The sequence below is a fragment of the Capricornis sumatraensis genome, chromosome 3 (assembly GCF_032405125.1).
Source record: "Capricornis sumatraensis isolate serow.1 chromosome 3, serow.2, whole genome shotgun sequence".
Classification (NCBI taxonomy): domain Eukaryota; kingdom Metazoa; phylum Chordata; class Mammalia; order Artiodactyla; family Bovidae; genus Capricornis; species Capricornis sumatraensis.
The window spans coordinates 124,328,221-124,344,238 of record NC_091071.1 but is presented as its reverse complement, the minus strand read 5'-3'; the positions used below and the strand labels follow the sequence as shown (position 1 = coordinate 124,344,238).

The 16,018-nt window shown below is 41.1% G+C and overlaps 1 protein-coding gene across 4 annotated transcripts in view; it reads right to left on the bottom strand.

Moving 5' to 3' along the window:
- Positions 1-16,018, bottom strand: part of MYO1B (myosin IB) — a 193,934-nt gene that overhangs the window by 138,910 nt on the left and 39,006 nt on the right. For all 4 annotated transcript variants that reach the window (XM_068968255.1, XM_068968256.1, XM_068968257.1 and 1 more), the window contains exon 3: positions 1,760-1,875. In XM_068968255.1, the coding sequence (XP_068824356.1) occupies positions 1,760-1,875 (116 nt within the window). The remainder of the gene's footprint in view (positions 1-1,759; positions 1,876-16,018) is intronic.

Below are 16,018 nucleotides of genomic sequence, written 5' to 3'. Positions count from 1 at the left end.
AGAATGGCATGAGTTACAATACACGTCAAGTATTTACAGAAGTACTTGCACACAGTAAGTATTCAATAAATACAAGCTATTACTGCTACTATTATTATTAATGCTATTACTGTAAAAGGCAGTAAGCAGTTAAGGAAAGGAAAACATCTGCAAACATATATCTAAGACAATGGCTTCCTAGGTGGCTCAATGGTAAAAGACTCCACCTGCCAATGAAGGAGATGTTGGGAACATCCCCTGGAGGAGGAAACGGCAACCCACTCCAGTATTACCTGGAGAATCCCATGCACAGAGGAGCCTGGTGGGTTACAGTCCATAGGGTTATAAAGAGTCAGGCACAACTGAGTGACTGAACACGTGAGCGTGCACACACACACATACACACAAGACACAACAGGTCCTCAAACTTGCAAATACCTCTGAATCACCTGGAAAGCTTGTGTAAAATGTAGATTCCTGGCCTACCAGAGGTAAGGCTTAGAAAACTAAATTTCTCCTAAGCTCCTGGCACAATATTGATACAGCTGATCTAAGCACTTAAAAGGCATGACTTGAAGGCTGAGAACTTAAATCTTAAGGCATCAAATAAGACATTTCATTCTAGGGACTTATAAAGAAAACTTTATTAAACAAATTTCAGATTTTATTTTTGCTAAGGCAAAATCAAACAAATTCACTTACAAAATATACTCCTAGGAGAAAACTGAATAATCAGAATCTACTCGATTGGTAAAATACAGTGTTTAGTTTTAATAATCACTCCCACAAATTATTTAAATCTTTAGTTTCAAATAGTTCAAAAACATTACTGTATGTTCCACTATCAAAAAAAAAAAAACCTAAAATAAGTATCTGGACAGTGGTGTGCATTTTCTTTAATTATCAGATTTATTTTCTAGTAAAAATAATAGAGCCCATCTTCAATCATACACAGAAAATTCTTTTCTGCTAGGACACAACTAAAACTCTGCAGATTCTCTGATTTCAGCTCAGGGTTTCTCACTAGGTAACTAGTGTAGATTACTGGTTGGTTGGTTTTAGTCACTAAGTCATGTCCAACTCTGGTGGTTGGTTTCAGTCGCTAGGTCATGTCCAACTCTTGCGAACCCATGGGCTGCAGCCTACCAGGTTCCCCTCTCCGTGGGATTTCCCAGGCAAGAATACTGGAGTGGGTTGCCATTTCCTTCTCCAATTATAGATTATTACTTACGGGAATTATTTACAATGACAAGCGACCTTCTCAGAAAAATCAAACAAGTGACTAACTTCAAGGAAGCTGAAATCATAGGCCTAATACACACATCTGGTGAACAATGTCCATGAAGATTATAAACTGAAGGTATTATTTATTTCTTTTTCTCAAAACCCATTACACAATCCAACACTTGGAATCTTTCTTGACCCAACAAAGGCATGGAAACACTGCTTGGGCTCTTTATAATAACAAACAATGCACATTCCTGTTTTATTTGCAAAAATAATTAGCAGCAGCTGCTACTTACACAGAATTTTTAACAGAAAATACTTTACATACTGAAACCAAATACTTCAGGACTTACAGAGCCTGAGGACAAATGAAGTCTGATTTTTTTTTTAAATTTAAAATAAGCTGTAACAATTAGCTTCTATGTTCCTTCATCTGGTTTTTAAAAATGACTAATAACATTTTCCTGAGACTCAAAGGAAACAGCTGGACACATCTGTCAACTCAACATCTCTGGAGTGAAAGAGAAACTTGATACTTTAATACCATACTTACATATGAGGGCTCAGTTCATAGAAATTTCTGTTCCTGTAATCTTCCACTTTCTCTGGTGAATAAATGGGCAATGACCGGTATGGGTTAACGGATATAACCACACTTCCAATGTATGTCTGCAAAAGAAAGAATAAAATACAACCATTTTACCATCTTACGTCTTAGGGTCGCATGGCTTTATCCTTTTAAAAACACTGGTTCTACTATACTCCAGTATAATATAAAAAGTTTTAACAGTGGTACATCCTAAAAATAATTTCAAAATTTTAAAAATAAAAACACTAGTTCTACTGCCTGATCATTTTGTACTTTTCAAGAACACTTTACATCTCTGAAGATAGATGGCCGATAATGTTTCTTTTGCTGATACATGGAAAGCACAGATTTATACATTGAGAAAAGCTTTCAAAATAAATCTCTAGATTAACTCATGATCCTGGATGAGTCCTCCACAACCCTGTCATACTTGCCAAAAATTTCGTCACCAACCACAGCTAATTGTCAACAAGACTATGCTTTCCCGGATTCCAGCTACAACTGGTGCTTCCTTCTCTCATCTTTATTCTCCAATTTCAGTCTATAGTGACCCAGGCTTCCCCTCCTCCCTGCCCACATCCATACCTATCCAATGGGACCTTGACTTTGGCACTGCCCTTACATAGTCTGTCCATCTCTACACTGGGCTTAGACCACATATAACTCAATATCAGAGTTACAGCTTTCCCTTGGGCATCTTGCTTGGAGAATCCCATTGACAGAGGAGCCTGGCGGGCTACAGTCCATGGGGTCACACGAGTCTGATACAACTTAGTGACTAAACCACCACCACTCAAACAAAATAATTTCATATTACATCTAATGGGCTTCAATACCAGAATTGAAAAGTACTTGCTGAAAGAGTACATTTCATGTTGAATTTAAATTTAATGTAGAATTTAAATGTACTTTCAGAAGGATCCATGCTGTTATCTTAGCAGACAGTAACCGTCTCACACTGCAAACCATAACATTATTTATGTTTTTTTCCATTTCTATCTTTGAAATTCTCAGCAGCAAAAATAGTGTTGGGTTAGGTCACTTTATACAAAGACTAGCACAATGCTGCAAGCGAAAGTTACTTAACTGTAATTCATCTTAGCAGTTTCATTTTTCCTTTCAGTTTCAACATTATAAAGATGGCAGGAAGGGAGATGCTAACAAAAAGATGTCAGTTATGAAAAGGCTTTTAAAAAAAAAGGTAAAAAAAGAAAGGAAAGAAGAAAAAGCTCACTTCCAACTTCCCCACCTTTCTAGGGTCAAGCAGCAAAAGGTGACATTTTTAAGCAAGTTTTTCCAGTACTATCACCACTGGATTCAAGGAAACTGTTAGATCTTTCTAGAAAATTAAACAGAATAGAAAACAGAACAGTAAAAATGTTCTGATCTTTTTTTCAAAACGTGGGTCACAATTATTTTAATTATAAAAGCCTTTTCCCCCAACCTGGAAAACGGAACAGGTCACTTTTATATCTATTTTCATCCTATAAGGTCAGAGAAGGCAATGGCACCCCACTCCAGTACTCTTGTCTGGAAAATCCCATGGATGGAGGAGTCTAGTAGGCTGCAGTCCATGGAGTCGCTAAGAGTTGGACACGACTGAGCAACTTCACTTTCACTTTTCACTTTCATGCACTGGAGAAGGAAATGGCAACCCACTCCAGTGTTCTTGCCTGGAGAATCCCAGGGACGGGGGAGCCTGATGGGCTGCCGTCTATGGGGTCGCACAGAGTCGGACACCACTGAAGCGACTTAGCAGCAGTAGCAGCAGCATCCTATAAGAATACAATCTAAGCAAGAGCAGACAAGACTGCTGCTGTAAAGAAAGACCCTCAGCTCCCATGCAATTAGGGTGTAGGGTGTCTATTTCCCAATAGAATGGGAAAGAATAGAGATCTCTTCCAATGAATATTCAGGACTAATCTGCTTTAGGATGGACTGGTTGGATCTCCTTGCAGTCCAAGGGACTCTCAAGAGTCTTCTCCAACACCACAGTTCAAAAGCATCAATTCTTCAGCGCTCAGATTTCTTTACAGTCCAACTCTCATATCCATACATGTGCTCATTCCTACCAAGACTTCTTCCGTGCTGCATTCACACTCCACCTGGTCCCTCTGTCCCAAAAGGGCTCACAGATCAACACCTACTGGAATCCAGAGCCTGTTCTTCTATTCAGCTGATCACACCAAAAAGGACTCCTTCACATAATGGCAAAGACTACTTCCCAATTAGGTTCTATCTACCTTCTCCACCAGGGGCAAGTCTGGTTCTCATTACCCTCGGTGGGTGGATGGATGGATGTGACCAGTCCATGTCCTTTTTCACTCCGTGTAATCAACCTCCCAGCAATCCTAGCTTACCACCTCCATACTCCCAGCCCTCAGCACCCTGAGTCCTGAAGCGTGCACATCACCAGACACGGAAGGCCCCCTCCACTCTCACCACCCTGTAGACCCAGCCTCTGACATCTAAGAGGGAAGAGGGAAGGGAAGGAAAAGGATTGGGGAGAAAAGGCAAAGGGAAGATGGAGAAGAAAGACGCTACGTTTCCACAAATGGCACATTCAATTAGCAAGTTTATCTCTCACTTCTCAAGGGCAGACATTAAACCAAGAATGTACAAACATTCCTAAGTCAAAACAATCTCATACTTCAGATATCTCTAGAATTCCAGAACAGGCGCCTTGTAAATATCCAAATAATACTCAAAAGAGGGCTCCTCCTGTGATGACAGGGAAAACTGAAATCTTTACTGGAGGCCAGGCACCCCACAGGCTCCGCTCTCCAGACCACAATCCGGAATCCAGAGGAAAGGGCCCAGACAGACAAACAGCGCAAGAACAAAGCATTTCACTCTACAGGAAAGTTCTTCCAGAACCTCATCCTCACAGATTCTATTTCAACTGTCTAGAGAAGGGCCAGGCAATCGCATCTTTCTCCCCAGAAAAAGAACCAAGTAACCAAGGTTAAAAACACTGCTGACGCCTTCACCCTCAGGGCTCACAGGACCAGGTTTTACTTTCAAACACAGCTGTGTTGGCCTATCTTCTATTTTACCCTCCCCTTTAAATTGTCCTATGTAATTAATTCCATGAACACTTCAAAAAGAAAAGAAAATTCTCCCAGCTTCAGTTACTTTCATCTAAGCCACATTTATAATAAACTCAGCATATGGCATCTCAGTACACTACAGAGAAACAGCGGCTGCATCTGTAAACTGGGGCCTTTCCATGGCAGTATGTTTCAAACGTTTGACTTTGACTGAGTGTAAAAAATACTTTCATCACAACCAAGTACTTGTGCTTGAATGTATATTTACATACACATCCATGTATACATATGTATGAAATAAAAGTTTAGAAAACCATAAATATCCTTATCATATGCAGTGTACTGATATTCTTTGTTCAACACTATTCATTTTCATTACAAAATGTTTTAAAACTGGTGGTCCTAACCCACTAAATGGTTTTCATCACTTAAAGGCTCAATCTTGCAGTTTAAAAAATACTGCTAACTGAGCACTTCATCTTTTTTTAGCTGTTGATGGCTTTGAGATGCCAGTGAAAGCTATGAACCTTCTCTCTCCAAAAAACACACGTGTAATACACACATAAGAGTTTGCATACAGTTGATATACCAGATTACAAGTTCCCACCCTAAGAAAAGAAACAACAGCCACTAACAGGAAAAGAGAGACAGAGGGGAAATGGGTGGGGGGGGGGGGAGAAAAGCAAAGAAAAAAGAAAAGGAGTAAGAAGTGGTCAAAATAATTCTAAAAGTATAAAAATGAAGAGTCATTTAGAATAAGAGCCAATAGCTCAGCTCAGTTGGCCCTGAGTGCTTTATTACAGCACTGAGTCAGAACACAGCCTAACAGTTAAGAGCCAAAATGAGATAGACAGTATTCTGTTTCCATTGACAAGGACACATGCAATACATTTCGGAAAGATATCTAACCAGAAACACTTTTTTTTCAAGTTAAAAAGGAAAGCCTTTTTACAGTTTTAATATTTTGTGTGTCTCAACTATGCAGAACTGTATACACATTCTTCCACAACACCAGGTTCACGAAACGCTAGCAAACATACAGAACAGTCACAAAGGTGTCACATCTTCATATCATAGTTCTTTGCAGTGCAATATTAAGATCTTTAGAAGCCCTAACCCTGAAAGCTTATATTTCAATTCCCCATATGAAATAGAAAATAAAACTATAAATAAACCATAAATACCATAGGAAATCCTATAGTGACTTCTTTTCACCATGATGATTACTTGGAGGCTTCTTTTCAAATATCAGATTCTTCCAAAATCTTTTTGAAGCCCCTGTTCTGCTGAGGCTCTAATTTGGCATCCCCTATGTCAGCTTCTTCCTTTCTTCAGAACGAATTTTGGCCATTTATTTACAGTCACCGCAGTTTCTTAAAAACTCACCCCCACAGTTGTTAAAGTTTCTTGTATATAATATACACTGAAGCACCTTTTTACTAAACTCTTCCTAAATCCCCATGAGACAGAAATGAAGTCTCCATCTCAATGTCCTTAACAATGGAGCACAAAGAAGTTAAGTGGTATGACCACATTATCTAACAAAAGTGGAATCAGAACAAAGAGCCAAGAATCTGTTCTCTTTTCATGACAGCACACAATCCATGCTGCTGTCAGGCCTGGGAAGCTTTGGCAAAAAGTGGCCAAGAACACCTCATCACAGGAACTTGTGTTGTACAATGCCTTACAACAGGGTCTTCACCTTTGTTTAACAGAGTGACTCTGCTGGGCAGAAGCCTCTTTCTGACTATTTGAGGAATGCGGACATCCTTACGCCACCAGAAATAAACAAAAAAGAAAAGGGGAGAGAAGATCTTCTAGTTACAGGAAAATTTTTTATCTCAACGGAAAAGAATTTTTTTTCATGTTTATTCCAGCACATAAAGTTGTGCCTACATCTTGAAGAAACGCAAGACACTGTGTCACAATCATCATTTTAACTTGAGAGAAATGAATCAGCAAGGTGGCAATGGAACAGGTCATGTTTATTTAAATAGTTTACTTAATGCTAATTATTTAGTCTAAAATTTCATCAAAAAATATTCAAGAATATGTTGGAGTTCTCCAAGTCCCAGTCTCCAAGTCATGTTATTTTCACCTCTAAAGTAATAATAGTTCAAATCCAGAATGGGTCAGTACTCAAATAAAGTAAATATAACCTTTCACAAGGCTGCACAACCACATTGTCTTGACTGAATTCAGGCTACAGCGTTTAACAAGTAACCGGTAAATTTTGCAAGAGCCTTCTTTATGCAAAATATCCTATTAGGCACAGTGAAAATGTAAGACACTCCTGTGGCCTGTGCCCTGTGCCCTGTGCCCTGAGGAGATTATAACAGAGCTTAGGAGGTAAGACTTCTAAATCATAAAACATAAAGTTTAAGGGTTATCCACTCTAGCCACAAAAATAGATGAAATAGGATTTAAGTGATTCTTAGCTAAATGAATGCATTAGTCTTCTTTCTAAAGGAGTGCTTTGGGTTTAAATGAAGGTCACTGTCAACTGCAGAGGTCCAAGAATGTTCCAGAAGTTGGAGGACTTGGGCAGGTCTAAAAGAATGGGCAAAATTCAGATAAAGTAGCATTCCCCCAAAGAGTAGCATGAGATTTGGTTTTCAGATCACAGTTGAACCCTCCCTTTTAAAAAAATTTTTTGCTAAGATTGTTGTATGCTTCAAATGTATTTTTTTTTTAAACTATGAATTGCTGGAGACTCAAAGCAGATATCTGCACACCCAGGTTCAACTTTGGCTCACAAGTACCACAAGGCAGAAGTAACCCAAGTGTCTACAGATGGATAAATGGGAAAACAAAATATGGTAGACAGATATAATGGAATAGTATTCAGCCTTTAAAAAAAGGAAATTCAACACATGCTTATAACAAGGATTAAAACATGGATAGCAATATAAAGGCCCACCCAGCCACACTTCAGACAAAGAGAAACAAACAGCTTACCTTGAACAAAGACCTTCTGTGAATAACAGCCTAGAAAATAAGACTGGGATCAAATTGCAGACAGCTTCAAATGTCAGGATGAAGAGTCTGAGCTTCAGTCTGGAGGCAGTTTTGAAGTAAAAATCAGTGTGTAGGGTGAAGGGGTTAGATGATGAAACTGACTGAATTTGAACCCAAGTCACCCTTTGCCCATAAAAAAGCCTTTTGAATTGTGGTGCTGGAGAAGATTCTTGAGAGTCCGTTGGACTGCAAGAGATCAAACCATTCAGTCCTAAAGGCAATTAACCCTGAATATTCATTGGAAGGACTGATACTAAAGCTGAAGCCCCAATACACTGGCCACCTGAAGCAAAGAGCCAACTGATTGGAAAAGACCCTGATGCTGGGTAAAATTGAAGGCAGAAGGAAAACAGGGTGGGAGAGGATGAGATGGTTGGATGGCATCACCACTCAACGGACATAAACTTGAGCAAGCTCCAGGAGATAGTGGAGGACAGGGAAGCATGGCATGCTGCAGTCCATGGGGGTCGCAAAGAGTCGGACACGACTGGGCGACTGAACAACAACATCCTGACTTTTATTGAGCTTTATGCTCGGATTCTATGCCATACAACATTACAAGGCTTCAAGTGTTATCTAGCAAAGTTTTTTAGTTTTTATGTGAACCCGGGTGCATTACTGAACCTCTCCAACTGCAGTTTCATCTCTGGACAAGGAGGACAAGACTGGTTCTTCCCCTTGTCCAATCTGAGGGTTAAATGAGATTGTGTGTTAAAGCACAAACCACAGCACCTGACACACAGCAAGTATTCCATCAATATTATCTACTCTGATTAGGGAAACACAGTTTGACTCTACTGGAAATCTACTGGCTATTATAAACAGCCAACTCGGGACTCGAGTATCTCAGTTAAATTCATCAATGAGCCCTATGACACTTACCAAATGGTCTTACCAAATGGTCTCTGTATACAGGGAACAGGTGAGTTATCAATATCAGAGGGGTGCATGAGGTATGTATGGTCTTAATAAGTTGGTATGAAAAGCCTGAGATACACAAAATGCCTGGATAAGAAAAGCTGGTGGAATCTGCAGCAATGACAACATGCTACTCACTTCACATGGAGGAATTTACCCTCTTCTCGGGTCTTGGATCTTGGGAATTTGATCACAAGACATTAAAACATTACCTGCCACAGCATTTTTGGTTTAGACATCTGTCTTGGTTTTTGAAAGACAGTTTGGTCTACCAAACTCTTCAGCTGGTTTTTCAGACACAATTCAAAATTGTGAAAAGCTGCCTGCCTATGTGAAAAATTATAAACATAAGGTCAATAACAATTAGGCTTCTATCTGGATCTTATATCAAGAACAATGGAATTCAGTAAGTACACCTCACAAGCCCAGTCGAAAGAACAGATTTGTGGTATAGAAGAATAACAGCCTAATTTTCACAGAGGAAGAAACTGAAGATTTTAGAAGGTTTTAAAAACCTAGAAAAGCTCTCACACTTAGTGGCAGAGACAGTTCCATGTCAACACTCTCACTGGAGTCTGTGATGCCAGAAGAGAGAATTATGATTTGGTCAGGCTCTGTCAGCTGCTGGGCACAGAGACGCTCTCTAGTTACATCAAGTACAGAAAGTTCTATTATAATAATGACACACTCAGGAACTCCCCGAGGAACCCATCCCTGAGCTACCAGAAAAGCTGGGACCCAAGCCCACCCAAGAGTGAGTGTGGATGAGTATAAGAGTGCATTACAGAATAAAGCACCTTGAGTTTGTGAAGACCTCCTTTCCAGGCCCAGTATCCATGTGCTCATCCCGTGCTCATCCCCTGCTCATGTTTCTGCTTTTTCTGGGCCTGCTACTGACTGATCTTCTCACTTTCTACTCCATAGCTGGCCCACTGCAAAGACTTCTTCAAAGTTTCTGCCTGTATATGGCCCATCATGGCCTCACTACATCATGACTGCCAGCCTCTGCTCCTGTTGATATATATTTTTTTCCAGTACTTCTCAATTCAAAGTTGGAGGAAAGAACCAAGCCCTGTTCACCTTTTTATCTATGCTGTGCCATCAATCACTGGCCTTGGACTAGCAGGTTTATCAGGTTAGCCTGGTCCCTGTCAGTCTAGTCTGAGACATGCCTTAACCACCATATGATAATCCTTTGTTCTTGGGATGCCAGTCATTTCAGACTATGAATTAAGGAACTATATATGAGTTCTATGCTACACTGAAATACCAACTAAAAATATCACCTCGGGCAGTTTTATTTCAGAGCAGGATAACACAATACTACCTCAACTTCGTTGAAATAAACTTTGTAATGAGTAAGTATTTTCCAAATATGCACCATTTTTAAGACTCTCTTAACGAAGGTACAGAGTGGACCCACATTACAGCTTTGCTACCAGCTACAAGTCTTGAAAATAATATTATGCAGCTAACTGAAAGTAGTAATCCAACAAAAAGGCTTCCCTGGTAGCTCAGTGGTAAAGAACTCACCTGCCAATACAGGAGACTCAGGTTCTATCCCTGGGTCAGGAAGATCCCTTGGAGAAGGAATTGGCAACCCACTCCAGGATTCTTGTCTGGGGAAATCCCATAGACAGAGGAGCCTGGCAGGCTACAGTCCTTGGGCCCACAAAAGAGCTGGACACAGCTTAGAGAGTAAACAACAACAGCAATCCAACAAAAATGAGATCTGTATGATGAATACCAAAGAAGGAGGGGCAAGCGGAAACAGGGAGTACGGAGGGACAAAGAAAGAGTCCGAGAAGGGGAAAGAGAGAGAGAGAGATTTTACTTATAAGAAAATCTCAGGGTCCCAAATCTTGGACTAAAGTCTTTCTGGGTTTCTAAGATTTTCCGATGGTCATGGCCCCAACTAGGTACTCCACTCCAACTATGTGTCAAGCACTGAGCTAAAATGCCTCTTAATGTCCAACACAACTCAACAAGATAAGCATCAAGACACCTATACTATAGATGAAAGAACCGACCATCACTTACTTCAGTGGTCACAGTGGTTGTGAGTGGCCAAGATACAACCTTGGTCTGTCAGCCCATACCTTTCCCAATATGCCACATTGTGTCTCACCCACCAACCCCTCCACAACAGAGCTGAATGAACAAAAGAGCCTCTCCTTAGAAATTAGGATTATCATTAATACCTATCTGTACTATAGATGTAAGAGCAGAAATAAACACATATATAGAAGGGAGGGCTGAATCAGCCACATGAACTGGGCACACATCTCCTGTGCTGAATTGCTTCCTCTACTCCGTGCTTCATCTTCTTTTTTTAAGATCCTGTGGTGAAAGCACAGAATCTTAACCAATGGGCCACCAGAGAGGAAGTCGACCTACTCTGTGCTCTCAAAGGTCAAGGACCACATGCAGCTGTCCAGTGAACAGGATGAAAATCAATCTCCTCCCAAGATCTTCTCCCATCTTCCAGAGATAAAAACACCATCCTAAAGGTTGCTGTCACTTTTTTTGACTAGGGAACACCTAGTTTAGAACTGAACATACTTGTTCCCTGCCACACTAGTTCATGTCACTGCACCATTGAATGCTCACTCAACCCATGGCAGGAATACTGATTATCACTTCCATTATCTGTCTAGGTTGCTGAGACTGCCTTGCTCCAAACCCACACATTCTTCAGTATCATACTCAATTATGTTGAACAGCACTCTGCAGGCTGAAAATCCTTCCCTATTAGTGGTATCACTGATGTGCATGGTAACTGTAAAGTCAACAGGACTGTTAATAAGAACTACAGATCCAGACTTTCTGGGTGTGAATCCCTGTGCTACCTCTTACCGCTATGTGACCCTGGTCAGGGTACTCAAGTCTTGCTGAACCTCTTTCTTCATATGTAAAATGAAGATAGTTTTAAAATATATAGCACATAAGACTCTAGTAAAACTTAAACATTCTGTGTTCATCACTCAATCATGCCCGACCCTTTGCAACCCACCAGGCTCCTCTGTCCATGGGATTTCCCAGGCAAGAATACTGGAAATTGAAAGTGAAAGTGTTAGTTCCTCAGTCCGCACTGGACTCTTTGGGACCCCATGGACTGTAGCCCGCCAGGCCCCTCTGTCCATGGGCTTCTCCAGGCAAGAAAACTGGAGTGGGTTGCCATTTCCTTCTCCAAGGGATCTTCCCGACCCAGGGATTGAACCCAGGTCTCCTGCAGTGCAGGCAGATTCTTTACCGTTTTAGCCACCAGGTAATCCCAAGAATACTGGAGCGGGTTGCCATTTCCTTCTCCAGAAGGATCTACCTGACCCAGGAATCAAAACTTCATCTCCTATATTGCAGTCAAATTCTTTATCGCTGAGCCACCAGAGAAGCCTTAGTTTCCCTCCAAATCGAACTTCAGGTATGACTTCAATCAGAACATTTACATTAATATATTATAAATATTAAACAAATATATCAAATAATAGTGCCTACATGAAGAAACAACTCTCTAGGCTTGGCAAATAACAGACAAACATGTGTCCATTTTGCAAGTTTAAAGAGGAAACATTTTTCCAATCACCAAAGATTTTAAGAGAGCTTGGACAAGTTGAAACTGGCAAGCTTTTACGAAAAAGATAATTGTTTTGAAAAGCATTATAAAACAGTCCAAGAGTTAGACTGTGCTCAGAAAGTAGACACAACAGCCTTGTGATCTGCTGTTTTTCACAGCACTAGGAAGATTTATCTAGCTTCCTAATGCTATGACTCCATTCCAAACACCAAAGCTACACTCCTGAAAACACATGATTTGTTCTTCATGTTTCCTTAACAATCTACCTTTTCAGCTAGCCAAGCAGGCAGAGTATGCTCACTATGAATCCCTCACAAACAGTGAGGTCTAGGCATTTCACTCCACCAGCTCAGGAGTCCCTCCTTCTTCCCCTGTTTGGTTAAGGCATGACAGAAGGTGGCATTAAAGAAGATTCTTGTTTCACACAACTTTGCTGGGTCTGGGTTCTCTGGGAAAGACTGATCCATTTAGATGAAGGAGAACCTTCTATTTTCAACTTTAAAACAAACCAAAACAAAAAATTTTCATTTTAAATCAAACTTACATGATCTGGAAAATGACCTACCTAACTAGCATTAATTCTAGAAATGGGACTAGGGTACTGAAATAAGAAAATTAAATTTTTATGTTATGTATCCCTATACTACCTATTTTTGTTTGTTTGTTTTCCCAAAAGCATTTGTTATTTTTGTAATTTTTTTCAAGGCTGTTAAGGAAATTTAAAAAAAAAAAAAGTTGGAGAACGTCTAGGTAGCAGGAATAGCACTAAATGGACATCTGAACTCTGGCAACAACCCTGTGGGCTCAGAAAAGGGACGAGCCTCCAATGAGACTGCAGTCCTGGCTTATACCTTGATGGCAGCCTTCTGAGGCCCCGAGCAGAGGACCCAGCTAAGCCGTCCCAAAATAAGAGTCAGATAATAAATGTACATTATTTTAGGTCACTAAATTTGAGGCAATCTATTCTGCAGCAAGAGAAAACTAGTATACCATTTATACCAAATTCTCAGGAATAAATGTTACCCTCAGGAGGTAGGAATTTTCATGTGCATAAATGAAAACTGACTTTGACACTTTAAATAAATATATAAATGTTAACTAGAATTATTTTCACTTGCTTTGCAATATTTTAAACCAAATATACTTACATTTAAATATCTTTCATAAGAGCATTGAATCTCATCCTTACATGGATCCTAATTTTACTTCTGACTTCTAAAAATTAAGACAGTTTTTACTAGACTTTGAAAGCAGTCTTATCTACAGTTAATTTGACTTAAGATCCTAAAATTGGACTAATTCAAACCTCTCTATCTGGATGATCCCCACCTGACAATCAGCTAGGAAAAAAACTAAATCTACTTGTCAGCATCAAAAATACTTCCTGTCAAGAGAATGGACACCTTGGTTCTTTAGTTTCCAAATTTGCCCTGGGCCTTGTTCTTGCCTAAATTGCACCTTTCCTGTTTCTGAACAGAACCACAGTCCTGACCAGTGACCCTAAAAACAGCATCACGTCTGGCTGGGTCTCCTGCATTACCAGTCCACCTGAAATCCTGCCACTATCCCATCTGGCTGAGGGCGGGGGCGGGGTGCCAGAAGAAGGTCTGACAAAGGACAGGCAAGAGCGCAGCAGAGCAGGGCTCAGGAATGTCACAGCCAGCACTTCCCACCACTGGCTGACCCCACAGCGACCGCTGGAGCACCAGCTTGCCCTGCAGCTGGGCCCAGCCTGCACCATACTCTGCTAAGAGTGAGGAATCAAAGCAAATAGTCTCTGACTCTACACGTTACCCCATCAGACCAACATGCCCTCTATCTGTTCTCACCCGATCCTCCTCCATCCATCTCCAGCGGAACAGTCTTCCCACGAGGACCACGTCAATATCTGGAACTGTCTCAGATTTAGAGACTCTGCCCGACTACAGACAGAGTGATAAACCAACTCCAGCCTTTTAAAATCAGTGTGTGAACCCAACTCAAAGCAAAGAACAGATAATCCTGAAGTATGCATTAATATCTTTCATAAAATACCAGATCCTACTTTTATGAGGATCCTAATTCTAGTACCAGCCTCTAAAGATCAAGACAATTTTTATCAAGACTTTCAAAGCAGTCCTTTTACAGCTACAATTCGTTGAACATGAGATCCTAAAAGTGGACTAATTCAGTCTTCGACGGCTAGATGATCCCCATCCTGACAATTCAGATAGAAAACTCAAAGGGCTTGTCAGCACCAAAAACACTTCAAAGGAGGGTTGCAAGAAGCATAGCAGATTAAAAAAAAAACCATATGCATCACAGAATAAAAGAAAACTCGAGATGACTTCAGGAGCAAAGATTTCAACACAATTTCCCTGAAGTTGATGGACTTCAACTACACCCTTCTCCCCTGGGGCCGCTGTTTACTCTGCCCTGCCTTGAGGAGTTCACCAGGAGAAAAAGCTTAAGAAGTGTGCCTCTGGGTGCACTTCAAGCTTAGAATTTCAGTAATAAATGCTTCTCATAGGGCGTGTCCTTCAGCCTGGTAACAACACCAACCAATAAAGCCACTTCACTACAGAATTCCCTACCAAGCCTGTGGGGCTTCCCTTGTGGCTCAACTGATAAAGAAACCCTCCACAATGTGGGAGACCCAGATCCCTGGGTTGGGAAGATCCCATGGAGAAGGGAAAGGCTATGCACTCCAGTCTTATTGCCTGAAGAATTCCACGGACTGTATAGTCCATGGGCTCGCAAAGAGTCTGATACAACTGAGTGACTTTCACGCACGCACGAAGCCTCTGAGGGGCTGACAGCAGAGGGTCTGGTCAGCATCAACTCCTGTATTCAGTAGACTATTTAACCTACTTACACACAATCCACCTATTTTGTTGTTTTTTTCTTTAATTTAAATTTATTTTTAATTGGAGGATAATTGCTTTAAAATGTCGTGTCGGTTTCTACCATCTAACAACATGAATCAGCCATAGGCATACATATGTCCCCTCCCTCCTGAATCTCCCTTCCACCTCCCAACCCTCTAGGTTGTCACAGAGCACTAGATTTGAGCTCCCTGGATCATACAGCAAATTTCCAATGGCTATCTAATTTTACATACGGTAATGCATATGTTTCAGTGCTGCTCTCTCAATTCCTTCCACCCTCTTCTTCCCTCACCAGCCCTGCCCACAGTCTGTTAACCCATCTGCCCTGGTGGCTCAGAGGTTAAAGCGTCTGCCTCCAATTCAGGAGACCTGGGTTCGATCCCTGGGTCAGGAAGATCCCCTGGAGAAGGATATGGCAACCCACTCCAGTATTCTTGCCTGGAGAATCCCATGGACTAAGGAGCCTGGTGGGCTGCAGTCCACGGGGTCACAAAGAGTCGGGCACGACTGAGTGACTTTACTTACTTTCCCAAACCTCAGAGTCAACATTTTCTTAAGCCATTCAGCTCCTTCTGGTCACCTGGCCACAGTCACCTGTGGTGACTTGGACTGAAGAGTATCTGTGACTCAATGGCCTACCCAGAGTTCCAGGTTTACCTGACAGGATCACTAGTGATTATGAATGCTCTAGAGAGGTGATCCTGCGAGAACTCTGTGAAGGAAGGGACTATTTCTTACCTGAACATAGGGTGGTGGCAGCAGGAGGGTGGACGGCAGGATGGAAGTGCACGTCCTC